The 13,874-nt window shown below is 44.4% G+C and overlaps 1 protein-coding gene across 1 annotated transcript in view; it reads right to left on the bottom strand.

Moving 5' to 3' along the window:
• CFAP161 (cilia and flagella associated protein 161) overlaps nt 1-13,874 on the bottom strand; it is a 33,367-nt gene that overhangs the window by 15,854 nt on the left and 3,639 nt on the right. The window contains exons 4-6 of the mRNA XM_068272478.1: nt 9,312-9,550; nt 6,522-6,603; nt 5,772-5,930 (exon numbers count right to left, since the gene is read on the bottom strand). Of these exons, the coding sequence (XP_068128579.1) occupies nt 5,772-5,930; nt 6,522-6,603; nt 9,312-9,550 (480 nt within the window). The remainder of the gene's footprint in view (nt 1-5,771; nt 5,931-6,521; nt 6,604-9,311; nt 9,551-13,874) is intronic.

Raw genomic sequence — 13,874 nt, 5'->3', positions numbered from 1 at the left:
GTGGACAACATGTGGTATGACATAAGCTACGGGTGGACAACATGTGGTATGATATAAGCTACGGGTGGACAACATGTGGTATGATATAAGCTACGGGTGGACAACATGTGGTATGATAAGCTACGGGTGGACAACATGTGGTATGATATAAGCTACGGGTGGACAACATGTGGTATGATGTAAGCTACGGGTGAACAACATGTGGTATGATATAAGCTACGGGTGGACAACATGTGGTATGATATAAGCTACGGGTGGACAACATGTGGTATGATATAAGCTACGGGTGGACAACATGTGGTATGACATAAGCTACGGGTGGACAACATGTGGTATGATATAAGCTACGGGTGGACAACATGTGGTATGATGTAAGCTACGGGTGAACAACATGTGGTATGATATAAGCTACGGGTGGAGACAACACGTGGTACGATATAAGCTATGGGTGGACAACATATGGTATGATATAAGCTACGGGTGGACAACATATGGTATGATACAAGCTATGGGTGGACAGCATGTGGTATGATATAAGATACAGGTGGACAACATGTGGTATGATATAAGCTACGGGTGGACAACATGTGGTATGATATAAGCTACAGGTGGACAACATGTGGTATGATATAAGCTACAGGTGGACAACATGTGGTATGATATAAGCTACCGGTGGACAACATGTGGTATGATATAAGCCACGGGTGGACAACATGTGGTATGATATAAGCTATGGGTGGACAACATGTAGTATGATATAAACTACAGGTGGACAACATGTGGTATGATATAAGCTATGGGGGGACAGCATGTGGTATGACATAAGCTACGGGTGGACAACATATGTTATGACATAAGCTACGGGTGAACAACATGTGGTATAATATAAGCTATGGGTGGACAACATGTGGTATGATATAAGCTATAGGTGGACAACATGTGGTATGACATAAGCTACGGGTGGACAACATGTGGTATGATATAAGCTACGGGTGGACAACATGTGGTATGATATAAGCTACGGGTGGACAACATGTGGTATGATATAAGCTACGGGGGGACAACATGTGGTATGACATAAGCTACGGGTGGACAACATGTGGTATGATGTAAGCTACGGGTGAACAACATGTGGTATGATATAAGCTACCGGTGGAGACAACATGTGGTACGATATAAGCTATGGGTGGACAACATATGGTTTGATATAAGCTACGGGTGGACAACATATGGTATGCTGCAAGCTATGGGTGGACAGCATGTGGTATGATATAAGATACAGGTGGACAACATGTGGTATGATATAAGCTACGGGTGGACAACATGTGGTATGATATAAGCTACAGGTGGACAACATGTGGTATGATATAAGCTACGGATGGACAACATGTGGTATGACATAAGCTACGGGTGGACAACATGTGGTATGATATAAGCTACGGGTGGACAACATGTGGTATGATATAAGCTACAGGTGGACAACATGTGGTATGATATAAGCTACCGGTGGACAACATGTGGTATGATATAAGCTACGGGTGGACAACATGTGGTATGATATAAGCTATGGGTGGACAACATGTGGTATGATATAAACTACAGGTGGACAACATGTGGCATGATATAAGCTACGGGTGGACAACATGTGGTATGATATAAGCTACGGGTGGACAACATGTGGTATGATATAAGCTACGGGTGGACAACATATGTTATGATATAAGCTACGGGTGGACAACATGTGGTATGATATAAGCTATGGGGGGACAGCATGTGGTATGACATAAGCTACGGGTGGACAACATATGTTATGATATAAGCTACGGGTGAACAACATGTGGTATGATATAAGCTATGGGTGGACAACATGTGGTATGATATAAGCTATAGGTGGACAACATGTGGTATGACATAAGCTACGGGTGGACAACATGTGGTATGATATAAGCTACGGGTGGACAACATGTGGTATGATATAAGCTACGGGTGGACAACATGTGGTATGACATAAGCTACGGGTGGACAACATGTGGTATGATATAAGCTACGGGTGGACAACATGTGGTATGATATAAGCTACGGGTGGACAACATGTGGTATGACATAAGCTACGGGTGGACAACATGTGGTATGACATAAGCTACGGGTGGACAACATGTGGTATGATACAAGCTACAGGTTACAGGTGGACAACATGTGGTATGATATAAGCGACAGGTGGACAACAGGTGGTATGATATAAGCTACGGGTGGACAGCATGTGGTATGATATAAGCTATGGGTGGACAACATGTGGTATGATATAAGCTACAGGTGGACAACATGTGGTATGATATATAAGCTACAGGTGGACAACATGTGGTATGATATAAGCTACGGGTGGACAACATGTGGTATGATTTAAGCTACGGGTGGACAGCATGTTCTATGATATAAGCTATGGGTGGACAACATGTGGTATGATATAAACTACAGGTGGACAACATGTGGTATGATATAAGCTACGGGTGGACAACATGTGGTATGATTTAAGCTACGGGTGGACAACATGTGGTATGATACAAGCTACAGGTTACAGGTGGACAACATGTGGTATGATATAAGCTACGGGTGGACAACATGTGGTATGATACAAGCTACAGGTTACAGGTGGACAACATGTGGTATGATATAAGCTACGGGTGGACAACATGTGGTATGATTTAAGCTACGGGTGGACAGCATGTGGTATGATATAAGCTATGGGTGGACAACATGTGGTATGATATAAACTACAGGTGGACAACATGTGGTATGATATAAGCTACGGGTGGACACAACATGTGGTACGATATAAGCTACGGGTGGACACAACATGTGGTACGATATAAGCTATGGGTGGACAACATATGGTATGATATAAGCTACAGGTGCAGAAATTGGGAGGGTGTGTGGGATATCCAGTGCTAGATTTACTTCTATGCAGAAATCAGCAACAATAGATAAATGAAAAATATTGCAAAAATCATTCCCAAGAGAGAAACGTAAGCAGTAGGAGTGCAGTTTCTGAGCACAGTGCGCCACCTTATGGCTAATTAATAAAACATCAACATGATGTAGCCCGTTCACAGCAGAGGTGAGGCAGCATCTGACAAAACATGATTTTACAGTATTTTGACGATTATTGTAACATGCCAAATTCTACACAGGTGTTATAACAAACATGAAGTGAAAATAAATTTATGAGATAATGAATTGTATGTGTAGCACAGCTAAGAAAAAGAACATTAGTAGCAAAGAACAGATTCTCATATTGTTTCCAGTACATGAAGAGTTAAGAAATGTCAGCTGTTATCTATGCAAAAGAGCTTCTCTGAGCTCTTCAACCCAACTTGGGTTGAAGACAGTCCTATTTTCTGAAGCACTTATACATCAAAAAAACAGTGAGAGACAACTTGAGATAAGGTTTTACTGCATGAAAGTTCAAAGGGTCATTAGCTCTGCTCTGTTTTATGGTTTAAAATACAGAGTGTGGTTTGTAAACTGCAAATATGACAAAATGATGCAATATTATAAAAAAAAAGCTATATAACTGAAAATAAAAATATGAGTCTCTTTTCTTTGCTACTAATGTTCTATTCCTAATCCGTACTACACATCCAATTCATTATATTATAAGGAGTTTTTTATCTCCAGGTTTGCTTTAAAGCTAATCTGTATCAAAAAATAGGTTTACTAAGTTAAATGCATGTGCAAAAATAATGGGTGTGATTCATGTAGCCCAAGTGAAACAGCTGTGCACAGTGGCATGGGAGTGGAAAACGGCAAGGCAGTTTTTCAGTGTATGTTTGCTTCTGATCAGCTCAATGTTTGTCCTGCTTTCATTTTCTCTCTTAAGAAGGGCAGCGCAGAGGCTAGGTGACTTAGGGCCAATTCACACAGACGGCAGGCGGCGTTGGGGCGGCCGGGAAGCCGCCTCGTCCTGTAACATCTCGTTCGGGGGCGCGGTACTGCGATCGTCAACGTTTTTCATCTCTGCAAGGGGACATGAAGACGCGGCGGCTAGCCGACCCTGGACGTCGCATGCGGCTTCTAGGGCCGGCACTATGTGTTAAATCGGGATCGAAAGGCAGCGCTTGCGCAATTGACGATAATCACCGGTAACTGCGCTATGCTAAACGCTCCCATTCACTTGAAAGGGAGGGTTTAGCCGACGAGTCCCGAACGCTTGGCAGTAAACGCCGCCAAGCGTCCGTGTGAACCAGCCCTAATACTTTCAACTTGCAGTGCTAGGGTCCCAGATTCAAATCTTGGCCAAGACACTGTCTGCATAGAGTTTAGATATTCTCCCTGTCTTTCCGTCGGTTTTCTTCAGATACTCTGGGTCCTTCCACATTACTCCAAACTGGAAAGGTAATTGAGTTCCCAACCAAATTGGCCTTCAAGCTCCTTACTTATGCTAAATGATCATTCACTGAGACAATTGTTTTGGGCTGCCGTGACCAAGAATCTAGTGTTTGCATAGCTGCTCCACAATGTTGTTTCATAATCTATCATAGCAGATCACTAAATGATGAATGTGAATCAGGATATGCTCACCTATACTCCTCACTCTACAGAAGAATACACAGCACAGAAGCTTAGCAACACTCGTTCCCAGGACTGCCGCCATAATATGTATGATACAGACACAGGCTTGCCTAGGATACCTCACATTTATATGAGCCTACATAACTGAGTCAAGTATTCTCATTGGTATTGCTATAGTACTGTGTTGCTACTGCAAATTTAATACTAAAACCACTAAGCCAAATTTCATATTCATCAGTTAATGTTGTCTGTGGTATATGGAATGTACTACAGCCAGATCTCTGCCTGTTAGAACTGCAGGAATTGTATTATTTGTGTACTGACCTCACTTATCCACTGGGAGTGGCTACTGTGGTTAACCTCATACATGCATACTGTGCATTTATTCATAATGCCCTTAATTGTGGACTTAGGTTGATCAACCACCATGTGCACAGCTATCGGTTTCCAACCACAGCCCCACTGTCATGCTGCTGCTGTCACCCAACAACACCTCCCACACGTAATAAGCTTCAGAACTTTCTTAAAAACCGGCTTTAGAATCTCTTACAGCAGCCAGTTAGTTAGTGCTTTCCAAGTCATGTGGTGATATAAGCACACTGATCACATGGGCAGGGAGAGGCAAAGATGCCGCTACAGTTGGTGCTTTCCAAGTCATGTGGTCATATAAGCACACTGATAATATGGGCAGGGAGAGGCACAGACAGATGCTGCTACAGATGTGTTCTCTTTTGGGTACTTCCCAGCATGAGGTTAAAAAAAAAAACAAAAAAAAACCAAAACTAAAAAATAATAATTTATCAAGATAAAAGCAACAGCAACAATAATTTAATATGAAATGAATAACGTCTGTAGCAAGCCGATAATAAATAAAACAATAACAGTCATAATAAAGTCAACAATCATATTATTATTACTGTTATTATATATAATGGTATTATTCATAATATTAATACATGATAACTGTTCTATTAAAATGGTTTTGTTTTGTCCCGATGCAAAAAAAAAAAAAATGTGTGCATTAATATTTTTTTGAGTTTAATACATGAGGTTTAATATTTGATATGAAAAGAAAAAAGAAAAAAAAGAAAAGAAAAAATATGCAGACAAGGTTTTGGCAGAAAAGTACAGTACATTACAGCTATGAAGCTGGGGGAGAGGAAGACATTACTATATAATATCAGCACAGTCTATCTACATACCGGAACAGGCAGTCCTTCATGTTCCATTCTCAGCTGTGGATCCAAATAGACGATCTGCCAGCAGCTTTCATAAGACAGCTCATCCGCTAAACTCACTTCTTGCAAATGAGATTTCTTACTGCTTTTTAAAAATGTTTTTTGGTCACTTGCCAAATATAACTGGAAAGATATAGATAAAAAATGACTTTATTATTGCCCTGTGTAGGATATATATCCATTATATAGGAGTGCACTCTTTTATAAAAGACGTGAAAAGAAAAAGGAGAAGGAATTTGATTAGTTGTCATAGCAACCATTCTGCGTTTAGCGTTCATTACTGAAAAATAAAACAAGGATTTTAGCTGGTTGCTAATGGATAAGCTGTACACTTTTTTATTCTTATTTATTTTTTTCCATTTTTAGAAATAAGTCTTGTCATACTTAAAGAATGGAAGCATTATTATGATTATTATTTATATGCAACATTATAATAAACATTAATTACAAGGTAAAGTATATTTCAGGGTTCAGTATAGTGATAGTCAATGAGATGCAACTAGGTCAGAGTTGATCTAAATGTTATGCTAATTATACACAAATGTATTCAGCTTTAATATGGGGCGACTAAATCTAGCATTTGATTGGTCCATTTTCAAGCTGCACAAATTTGCATAAAATTAGATTATAATTTACATCACCTCAGAATTATTTACATCTCATTCATTGACCACCTCTACTTCAGTATATGACAAAAGTTCATTCTTCACTTACATGTCCCATAAAGTCATCTGTTGTGCGCATAACAAAGTTCTGTCCATAATGCAGAGGCTCTCCCTGTCTGCTGCCGTCCACACTGTCACCGAATAGGATATGAAAACAGTCACTTTACAGATAAACTACAATGATTAAATGTCTTACACATGTTGTACCTGCAATCATACAAATGATGGACTAAAATTATCTTCTCACCTTACCTGAATAACACTTTTTTCATAACTAGCAATCAGAACATTACTACAAACAAAATGAAAAAAACAATAGCAAACTTTGCTGCCCCCAATTTTGCAGACTACCTTCCAACCTTATGGACTATGTCGGATGCCATTTCTCAGGGAGGGGAAAGGAGCAGTGCCAGATACCAGCCTGCCTGGGGGACAAAGAGTATAAGGGCTCAATCCCACTAGCAGCCTTTTCTAATCGCTAGTGATTTGAAAAAAGTCTTGCTAATATATTGCTATGGGGGGATTTTTATAAAATCACATTTCTCAAGTGGGATCACACCCATAGCATTACATTAGCAAGAGCTTTTCAGATCACAAAGCGCTCCTAGTGGGTTCCAGGCCTAAAAGTGCTTGGGTGGGGAGAACCACACTACTCTTTTTTTCTTATTTACAGGTACCATAGAGAGTAAAGGTGGTTACACACGATACAATAAAAAGACACAACTGTAGGGCAATTCAGTAAAATGGTTATTGGATGGTTATGGCATTTGTGTACGTAACCTAAGGCATTATAAATTGCCTGGGAATCTCCTTCACTCATAAGAACTGAAGAAATTACACAACAGGAGCCTTTTAGAACAGAAACGGGTGTGCAGTTGAAACCAATTTATTCATTCATTTCTTTTTATACACCATAATCTGCATAAATAAGAACCATTGTAGAAAGTTTCTTCTTAATACATCTCGAGCAACCAGAGTGGCTGTGAACAGAGTGAACTCTAGCTGTTCATCGCTGATGATGCTCCAAGTCCTGAAAGCAACATCTACTGCTACAAGATGTTGGGGGCTATCACAGGCATGCAGGGTTTAAATTAGCTTGCGGTCATTATAAAACTATAACTTGTAAATTTCAGCTGCGCTGCCCAGTTATTAATGAACCTATTAATATAGTTAAATGCAAATCACACAACAAACAATATAAAAATCACATAAAGTCCAATGAGTGCGCTGTGGTTCCTCCTGTGAAAGTATGAATGTCCTTCTAGTGCTATGCACTCCACTGCGCGCTCCTCCAGAGACCTATGTAAAAAATCTCCACATAGCGTAATACTGTATAACCAATATATTATCTTATGCTCCACAGTGTGGGTGCGAGTGACAACCGTGTCCACACGTGATCCCCACTACCCTAGAAGTAAAAAGGCTCACCAGATGCAGACCACCGTGATTCAGGTGGCACTCTCACATCAGTTTATATGTGTCACTCAGGACATCAGTGACCATATCCAATTTCAATAAAAATTACCTTTAATAAAAACATATAACAAAATCATCGCGCAGCATGTCAGTCCAATTGTAAAAAACACACTGCTCCTCTCGCGCTTAGGTAACTTACAGACTCCCTTTAGGGATAGATTAGCGAGTCATAGCGGCAAGTCTCTCCGGCATCAGATGCGTCTACTTTCCACCAGCCTTTCCACGGCGTCCCGCTATCCAGGCTCCCGCACCTCCGGACTTCCGCGTTCCGACCTACGTGACCTACGTCAGGCGTACTGGCTCCGCACCTCCAGACTTCCGCGTTCTGACCCATGTGACCTACGTCAGGTGTACTGGCTCGCCAGTACGCCTGACGTAGGTCACGTGGGTCGGAACGCGGAAGTCTGGAGGTGCAGGAGCCTGGATAGCGGGACACCGTGGAAAGGCTGGTGGAAAGTAGACGCATCTGATGCCGGAGAGACTTGCCGCTATGACTCGCTAATCTATCCCTAAACGGAGTCTGTAAGTTACCTAAGTGCGCGAGAGGCGCAGTGTGTTTTTTACAATTGGACTGACATGCTGCGCGATGATTTTGTTATATGTTTTTATTAAAGGCAATTTTTATTGAAATTGGATATGGTCACTGATGTCCTGAGTGATACATATAAACTGATGTGAGAGTGCCACCTGAATCACGGTGGTCTGCATCTGGTGAGCCTTTTGACTTCTAGGGTAGTGGGGATCACGTGTGGACACGGTTGTCACTCGCACCCACACTGTGGAGCATAAGATAATATATTGGTTATACAGTATTACGCTATGTGGAGATTTTTTACATAGGTCTCTGGAGGAGCGCGCAGTGGAGTGCATAGCACTAGAAGGACATTATAAAACTATAGGTGGCCACACACGATACAATAAAATGATACGATTTTACAGTAATTCGATAAAAAGAATCGTATCTCTCGAAAAAATCTAAAGCTTTTTTTTCATTTGACTGAAAAATCCGATCGGATTTCCCGCTTTTTTCTATTTAAATCGATCCGGAATGCCAGATATTTCTCTTCAATTTCTACTAAAGATTGTATGGTATGTGTTGGATTGTTAATTTGTCAATATACACACCCTAGCAATTTTCTCTGAGTTTCCAATCAGTTTTATTATAATTGAGGAAAAAGTTGAACATAGGTGTATGGTACATTGGTCATATTTTTGAAATGTTACAATCAGTCAGAAAAATTGATTGCAATTCCTAAATTGAACAGATATTTAAAAAAATTGTATGGTGTGTGGCCACCTTAAATCTGATTCCGCGGTTTTCAATTTATTGTAGAAATGGGACTTGATTGCGTGTGTGACATACCTGGTGATAATGAAAGCATTCCTGGCACAAGGTTTGACATTGCTGCTTCCACTGACTCCACACGGTGCTGTTAGGTGGCTCTTTAGATTCAATGCACTTTCATCTGGATTCACTGACAGAGTGTAGTTTCCATCCACAGGAGAGGGATTGCTTAATGACGGCTCATTGTTCTCTGGATTTAGCAGCATCACCACATCACCAAAGTGGAGGAGGCCGTCCTTGGACACGGAGAGCTCAGCCTTGTTTACAGAGAGGAACGATAGTCAACAGCTGGTGATCTACTAGTTACAGCATTTATGAACGTGTTCTATAATATTACTCGGTGTTGACTATGTTGGTAACAGAATGTTAGAAAGTGATAAAGTTAATGTTATGTAAGGACTCCATATGAGATGGGAAGTCTATGGCCATAGAGATGGATCAGCACTGCAGGGGCGAGACATTTGGGCACATCATGTGCCACCATAGGCCGTAATGTGAATTATGGCTATAGCAGCGCTCAGACAGTAATTTGTGCGCCGTCAAAAGACAAATTACTATAAAAACTGTGTAATTCGGGCGTCAGCAATAGCTGGTAGACAAATTACATCTTACTCTTGAGTCCACAGCGGCCTGGAGGGGACTTTTGCAGGAAAAGGGCAAACCATTTTTTGGCTTTGCCCTGAGCCAAAATTTCCTGGCACCTAATTGCATACATGACTACTTCCAGCCCCGTGTACCTGGGGGCCCCAGGCACCATCTGTCCTGCCGTAGCTTGATTGCTACTTCTTTTTATTCTGATTCCTAGCTTCCCATAACAATGTCATCAAGTTGTGTACTCATGTTCATGACTGTTGTCACTAACTGAGGCCATAATGCTTGTATCAGAGCTTGCAGGCACTCGCTGTTGGTTCTGCAAGACAGGTTCAGTTACAGCTCCATTCAGCTTCTCTTGGGTGGACAGAATTACCTACAAGTAACTACAGAGCTAATGCTCATTACAGATAAGGATTGCTAGGGAAGGGCTGGAACAAAAATCATGTGCTATTGTATTTTTTAGGGAAACAGTGGACCACTTACAACATTGTTTTGTATGAAAACAGGAGTTTTGGGAGGCTGGGCTGAATAATAATATGGCACCACTAGAACCCTTTCCAGTTTGGGCCGGTGGTGGAGGAATGGGGAAAAGCTGGAGAATAAAGCAGTGCTCTTTAATTGCAACAATATGGGGGTGGGAGAGGCAACTAATAACCAGGGCCGGCCCGCTCATGAGGCGGGGTGAAACTTTTGCCTCAGGCGGAAAATTTCTAGGGGCGGCATCCACCCGTCTGTGGGTGCGGGGGGGGGGGGGGGGGGGCTGGCCGCCGAGCTGAAGGGGTAGACGGTAGGACGGGGGTATTGGGGCTAGCGGTGGGAAGGGTGGTCGGACCCCCCCTCCCTCACCTGGCCCCCCGATCTGCGCTCCCCTCCAGCTTTAAATGGCGAATAAGCAGCGGACAGTAAGAGGCACAGGTGTGGGATCACTCACCTTCCTTGTTCCAGCATGCGCTCCACTGACGTCACTTCCTGCAACGCCGCCCACTGTATTGTACGTGGCCGACGTTGCAGGAAGTGACGTCAGTGGAGCACATGTTGGAACGAGGAAGAGGTGAGTGATCCCCCAACCGTGCCTCTTACTGTCCGCTGCTTATTCGCCATTTAAAGCTGGAGGGGAGCGCAGATCGTGGGACCCAGGCGAGGGAGGGGGGTCCGACCCCCCTCCCCACCGCAAGCCCCAATACCCCCGTCCTGCCCGCTACCCCTCCAGCTCGGCGGGCCCATGGGGGGACGGGGGGGTTGGTGCAGGGCAATTTTTTCAAAATTTGCCTCAGGCGGCAAAAAGTCTAGGGCCGGCTCTGCTAATAACCTCACAGCCTCCTCATGCCCTGTGGTGGTACATATGGTGAGGCATTTTGTCCTATGTTTTCTGAGGCTAAACCTTCACCCCGGGTTGTTGATGCCCTGTCAACTGTCCAGTGGAACAAGTTTTGGATGCAGCAACCAGAAATGCGGCAGCTTGGAATATACTGTCACCCAGCACAGGAAGCAGTCACTTCCAGCAAGGGAGCGCCATATGGTAAGCAAATAGGTATTATAACTTGATGCTAACCCTCCATCGGCTCACAGAATAAAATATCATTGCTCAAGATGCAGTCTTACTAATCCATTTCAGCTTACCAGCTCCAAATTATGTCCAAGCTGTGCAGGGGCATAACTAAGACCCACCGGGCACCCCTGCAGACATTCTGAGCGAACCCCCCCCCCCCCCGGGGCCCGCTCAGGGCCGGTTTGGGGGGCTGGAGGGGTTGCAGCATAAGGGGAAAGCCATGGCAACACTCGGCGGGGAGGGGGGTCGGTGCACCCCCTTCCTTACCTCGGGCTCTCCCCTCCAGCTTCAATAAATGTGTGTGTGCAGCGGCGTGCAGCGGCAGAGCCACATACCTTCCGTGTGTTCCAGCGTGGATGCTTCTCTCTCTAGTGCTCGATGCTACTTCCTGTTTATACAGGGAGTCGCGTCAGAGGCTAGAGAGAGAAGCATCCGCGGTAGAACACACGGAAGGTATGTGGTACAGTTATTGAAGCTGGAGAGGAGCGCAGAGGGGAGAGCCCAAGGTGAGGGAGGGGGGGGGGGGGGACCACCCCTCCTCCCCGCTGAGTGGGGCCATGGCTTTCCCCTCGTGCTGCGACCCGTCCACCCCCCCAAAACGGCCCTGGGCGGGCCCCGGGGAAGGGGGGGGGATGGGTTCGCTCAGAATTTCTGCAGGGGCGCCCGGTGGGTCTTAGTTGTGCCCACGGGTGCAGGGGCCCCAGCCCCTATTGTTACACCCATGAAGCTGTGGGATCCCAGCCTCCAGTTCAGATTTTATATTTAATATCTGATGAAACGATATGGCAGATTTATCATGAGTGTGCTTATTTCAGTGCTGCCTAATATGTTGGCACTTTATAAATAAATAAATAAAAATAAGACCAATGCAAAAACAAAAAAAAACTACAGCAAAACTGGAGAAATTGCTCAGAGCAGCCCAGTGAAACCTAAGTGGGTACTTTAAAACTTTGTTCACATCTAAAATCGAAGTCGCTGATGGCATCGATTTTTCGATTTTGTGGGTGATTTTTTTCCCCCTCTCAGCGCTTGCATGGTTGCTGCGTTTTTTAAAAAGCGCTTTTCTAAGTGCTTCTGCAGAGCCATTCGGCTTTTTTCACTTCCTGACGCAAGTCAGGAAGTGAACTCTTTGATCCGGAAATGAATAAATACAATGTGTTTATTCATCAAAGCGCTGGGGAAATCGCTATACAAAGCGTATTTTCAAGTGCTTTGTGATTTCTCTATACCTTCTATTGAGCAAAAACGCTCTGAAAATGGTACAGGTATAGAGTGACCATACGTCCCAGATTACCTGGGACGGGTCCCAGATTCGGGGTCCCCTGTCCCAGGCTGGCTTGGGTCCCAGGAAAAGTCCCACTTTTAGATGCAGGACGTCCCAGCTGCGGGAGTATGTGACATCAGTGTTCCGTCCTCGGCCCACCGCCGCCCTGCTCTGCCCTGCTGCTACTGCTCCCCTCCCTCCCTGTCTTCTGCCTGCATTGAATTGGCTAACAACTGGATTCCTGTCGCAGTCTGCCCCGCCCCCCGCTGTTTAAAGGGAACCTAAACTGAGAGGGGTATGGATTTTTCTTTTAAACAATACCAGTTGCCTGGCAGCCTTGTTGCTCTCTATGGCTGCAGAAGTGGCTGAATGACACACCTGAAACAAGCATGCAGCTAATCCAGTCTGACTTCAGTCAGAGCTAGAGTGACCAGACGTCCCGGATTGCCCGGGACACGTCCCGGATTCGGGGTCCGCTGTCCCAGGCTTAATGAGGTCCCGGGAAACGTCCCGCTTTCAGCAGCGGGACGTCCCGGCCTCGGGACTCTGGCCACTCTCTCCTCAATGAACTGGCAGCGGCGTCTATAGACGCCGTGCCAGTTCATTGCCCGCAGCCCCGCTCCAGCCTCGTCTTCCGGTGTCTGTTTCCGACACCGGCAGGCGAGCAGGGCTACGGCAAGATGGCTGCCGAAGCCCTGTACTGGAGACCTATTTGTGTCACTAGTACAGGGCTTCGGGCGCCATCTTGCCGTAGCCCTGTCAGCGCGGGAGAGAAGAGCAGGAGAAGGAAGACGGTCCCGGGACGGAGCAGCGCGCCAGAGGCCGGACACTTCTGCCAGGTGAGTAAATGCTTTCTTTTCCAGGTGAAATGTTTGCCCGCATTGTTTCTTTTCCAGGTGAAATGTTTGCCCGCATTGTTTCTTTTCCAGGTGAAATGTTTGCCCGCATTGTTTCTTTTCCAGGTGAAATGTTTGCCCGCATTGTTTCTTTTCCAGGTGAAATGTTTGCCCGCATTGTTTCTTTTCTGGTGAAATGTTTGCCCGCATTGTTTCTTTTCCAGGTGAAATGTTTGCCCGCATTGTTTCTTTTCCAGGTGAAATGTTTGCCCGCATTGTTTCTTTTCTGGTGAAATGTTTGCCCGCAGTGCGTTTCTTTTCTGGCGAAATGTTTGCCC

The sequence above is a fragment of the Hyperolius riggenbachi genome, chromosome 3, assembly GCF_040937935.1.
Source record: "Hyperolius riggenbachi isolate aHypRig1 chromosome 3, aHypRig1.pri, whole genome shotgun sequence".
In the NCBI taxonomy this organism is placed as follows: Eukaryota; Metazoa; Chordata; class Amphibia; order Anura; family Hyperoliidae; genus Hyperolius; species Hyperolius riggenbachi.
The sequence above is the reverse complement of the archived record's forward strand: the minus strand, read 5'-3'. Positions and strand labels throughout refer to the sequence as shown.